Source organism: Carya illinoinensis, chromosome 12 (assembly GCF_018687715.1).
Source record: "Carya illinoinensis cultivar Pawnee chromosome 12, C.illinoinensisPawnee_v1, whole genome shotgun sequence".
In the NCBI taxonomy this organism is placed as follows: domain Eukaryota; kingdom Viridiplantae; phylum Streptophyta; class Magnoliopsida; order Fagales; family Juglandaceae; genus Carya; species Carya illinoinensis.
Genome location: NC_056763.1, coordinates 25,569,375 through 25,571,829, shown reverse-complemented (window position 1 = coordinate 25,571,829; position 2,455 = coordinate 25,569,375). Strand labels below are relative to the sequence as shown.

The 2,455-nt window shown below is 37.4% G+C and overlaps 1 protein-coding gene across 1 annotated transcript; it reads right to left on the bottom strand.

Annotated features, from left to right (window-relative positions):
- Positions 1-214: 214 nt before the first annotated feature.
- Positions 215-1,660, bottom strand: LOC122290494 (NAD(P)H-quinone oxidoreductase subunit S, chloroplastic). The gene has a single exon (XM_043098235.1). It carries the CDS (start codon positions 1,606-1,608, stop codon positions 1,090-1,092), a length of 519 nt encoding a protein of 172 aa, XP_042954169.1. The 5' UTR covers positions 1,609-1,660; the 3' UTR covers positions 215-1,089.
- Positions 1,661-2,455: the final 795 nt, after the last annotated feature.

The following is a 2,455-nucleotide window of genomic DNA, read 5'->3' as shown; positions in this document are numbered from 1 at the left end:
TGTGATTGTTTGCTTTATGTGCGAATCATAAGGTAGTCTGAAATTGAATTACCGACGAGCTGTTTTGTTCAAGTAACGAGACCTCGAAGTTTATCATTTTAGGTAAAAAGAAAAGATTAGTAATAGTTTTAAGGTATGCAAGTCGAATAAAATAACACTGATTTGCTCCCTTCAAAGAAACTCCTCCAAGAAAATGAGAGGAAAAATGAGAGAGTGAGAAAAAGACACAGAAAGTTTCTATATCATTCCATAATGTCTTACACCATTCAGCATCTGAGTATATACAGTCCCATGAGAATCATACAATCCTACCTAGAGCTAAGTAAGGGCCACGGGCCTTTTAATAAACATAAATGGGGATAAAGCAACTGGGCTTACTAACACATATCTAGCATATATAGAGAAATACAATAAACTAAGGAAAAAAACATTAGCCATCTGATCAGCCCAAGGAAACCATTGAGCCCAACCCTTTAATTCTTGATTGCCCCAAGTCAAAGCCCACAAAGACTTCAGCCCATCCTTATAGATATAATGACGTGTGACAAATCTTTAGGTTCTCTCTTTTGGATTGTAGTTTTCGTGTTTTTTTACATTTGTGGTGCTACATCGAACTTGGACATGATATGCTAAACATATCAATCTTACTTTGCATATGCACGAAATCATTGTACCATTGATTGTTATGATAGACAGAACCATTGATTGTAATAGACAGATGTGTTTTTATGATCTTTTTGTAGTTGGGTGGCTGCTTCTGATCTTCTGATGGAGCTTTGAGGAGGGATGACAAGGCATCAGACTTTTCTCCACCATTCTTTAGTTTTTGAATAGTCTGAAGTTCATTTTGATCTACAGATTCTTGTACCCTGATGGTTTTGAAGGAAAAACATCCCAACTTGACAATTTCAAGGACAGGGCATACATAGATAGTTATTGAGTATAGAAGCTGTGCCTGAGATACTCTCTCTGCGTTGGTTTTATTTCAATATTGTTGAAAGAAGGTTTTTACAGACGAACTTACGCTGCCTAAGTCGTAAAAACTGCACAATTGGCATGCATGCTACAGATAGATATGAAAATGATGAATCATTGTGAATCCTTTTTCTCAAAGACAGGTTCGAGGACATCAGATTTAGGGTTCTTCAGTGGAGGGCCCTTTTGCACAGTGGAAATCATACCGGGCATCGAGAGGGGGTTTCTTTCTATGAATGTTTTCAGGCCCTTTTCACCACCAGGAAATCCCCCAGTTAGCCCCATCAGTTCCTTTTCAAAAGCGTTTTCTGGAACACTATGATCCATTATTGATATCGCATCAATATTACCTGATTTCTCATGCTTTGCAGCAGGAGCGGCCGCGGATGCTTGTTCTTCAATGTTTCTCTTTAGCTCCTGTTGAAGACCTTGTTCTCCATTGCAGAGTCCTCTGCCCCCCATGATTTGGAATAGATCAAATTTGGCGCATGTTGTTAGGTGTTGGGTTGATGGCTGTTTATGAATTGTGAAATAGGGTTTGTGAAGATGATGATGGGAGAAGCGGTTTCCCCCAAGAAAATGGGATTTAAGAGGAGAGCATGGAATGCTCAAGGGAATGATGGAAGGAGCCATGGTTGTTTTGTGGCAGCCTACAAGAAAGAAGAAAGTTAAAAAGACTCTTATTTCAATTCTGACCACACAGGTGTTTCTGTTAGATAGATAAGTCCTATCATTTACAATCTTGTGACATGTCACGACAAGACACTACAAATGTTCGTGGGGTTTAAGATTATCAATAAGCAGATGACTGGAATTGAGAGTTTTTGGTGCATGCATTTACAGGACTATGGGCCTAGCATGTGTTTCAGCTCGAATAATCGTGACCTCTGATCCATTGCGTCTGAATTTCCAGACTATATCGTGTTGATTCAAAAACCCCCTGGGGAATTACCACAAAAACAAATGAGTATCGGTTATGGAAGCTTTCTGAACTTCTGAACTTTAGACAGAAGGGACCTTCAAATACCAATATACCATTGCAGATACAAGAAAGATCATATCTCATACCTTTAGGAAAGATGATTTGCGAAGGGTCCTTTAACAAAAAATTCCGCAGTTTGTTAGGACTGTCTATGAATTGGGACAAGAGCTATGTCTGTACACGCGAAGGGGCATTGGCTCATGGCACTGCCATGGAGGCATGGACGATGCCGTCAAGTCCTTTATAGTTAATTATATATTATAGTTATAAGAAAAGAAAATTATAGAATACATCTTTTATTTGTATAAATTTCAAAGGCAATTTACATTATGTTATCTCTGGTATCAAAGATAATTATATTTAATCCAAAATATAGATGTGTAATTACGTCAATATCATCTCTTTATAGTAATTAATTTATAGATAAAAAAGTAACGTTAGATATAAGTTATAAGATAATACTTTAGTCACAAAATGATTACATAAAATTAAACTCAC

What these genes read in the sequence shown, in the direction of transcription:
- LOC122290494 (XM_043098235.1), bottom strand. Translation starts at nt 1,608, where the DNA reads ATGGCTCCTTCCATCATTCCCTTGAGCATTCCATGCTCTCCTCTTAAA.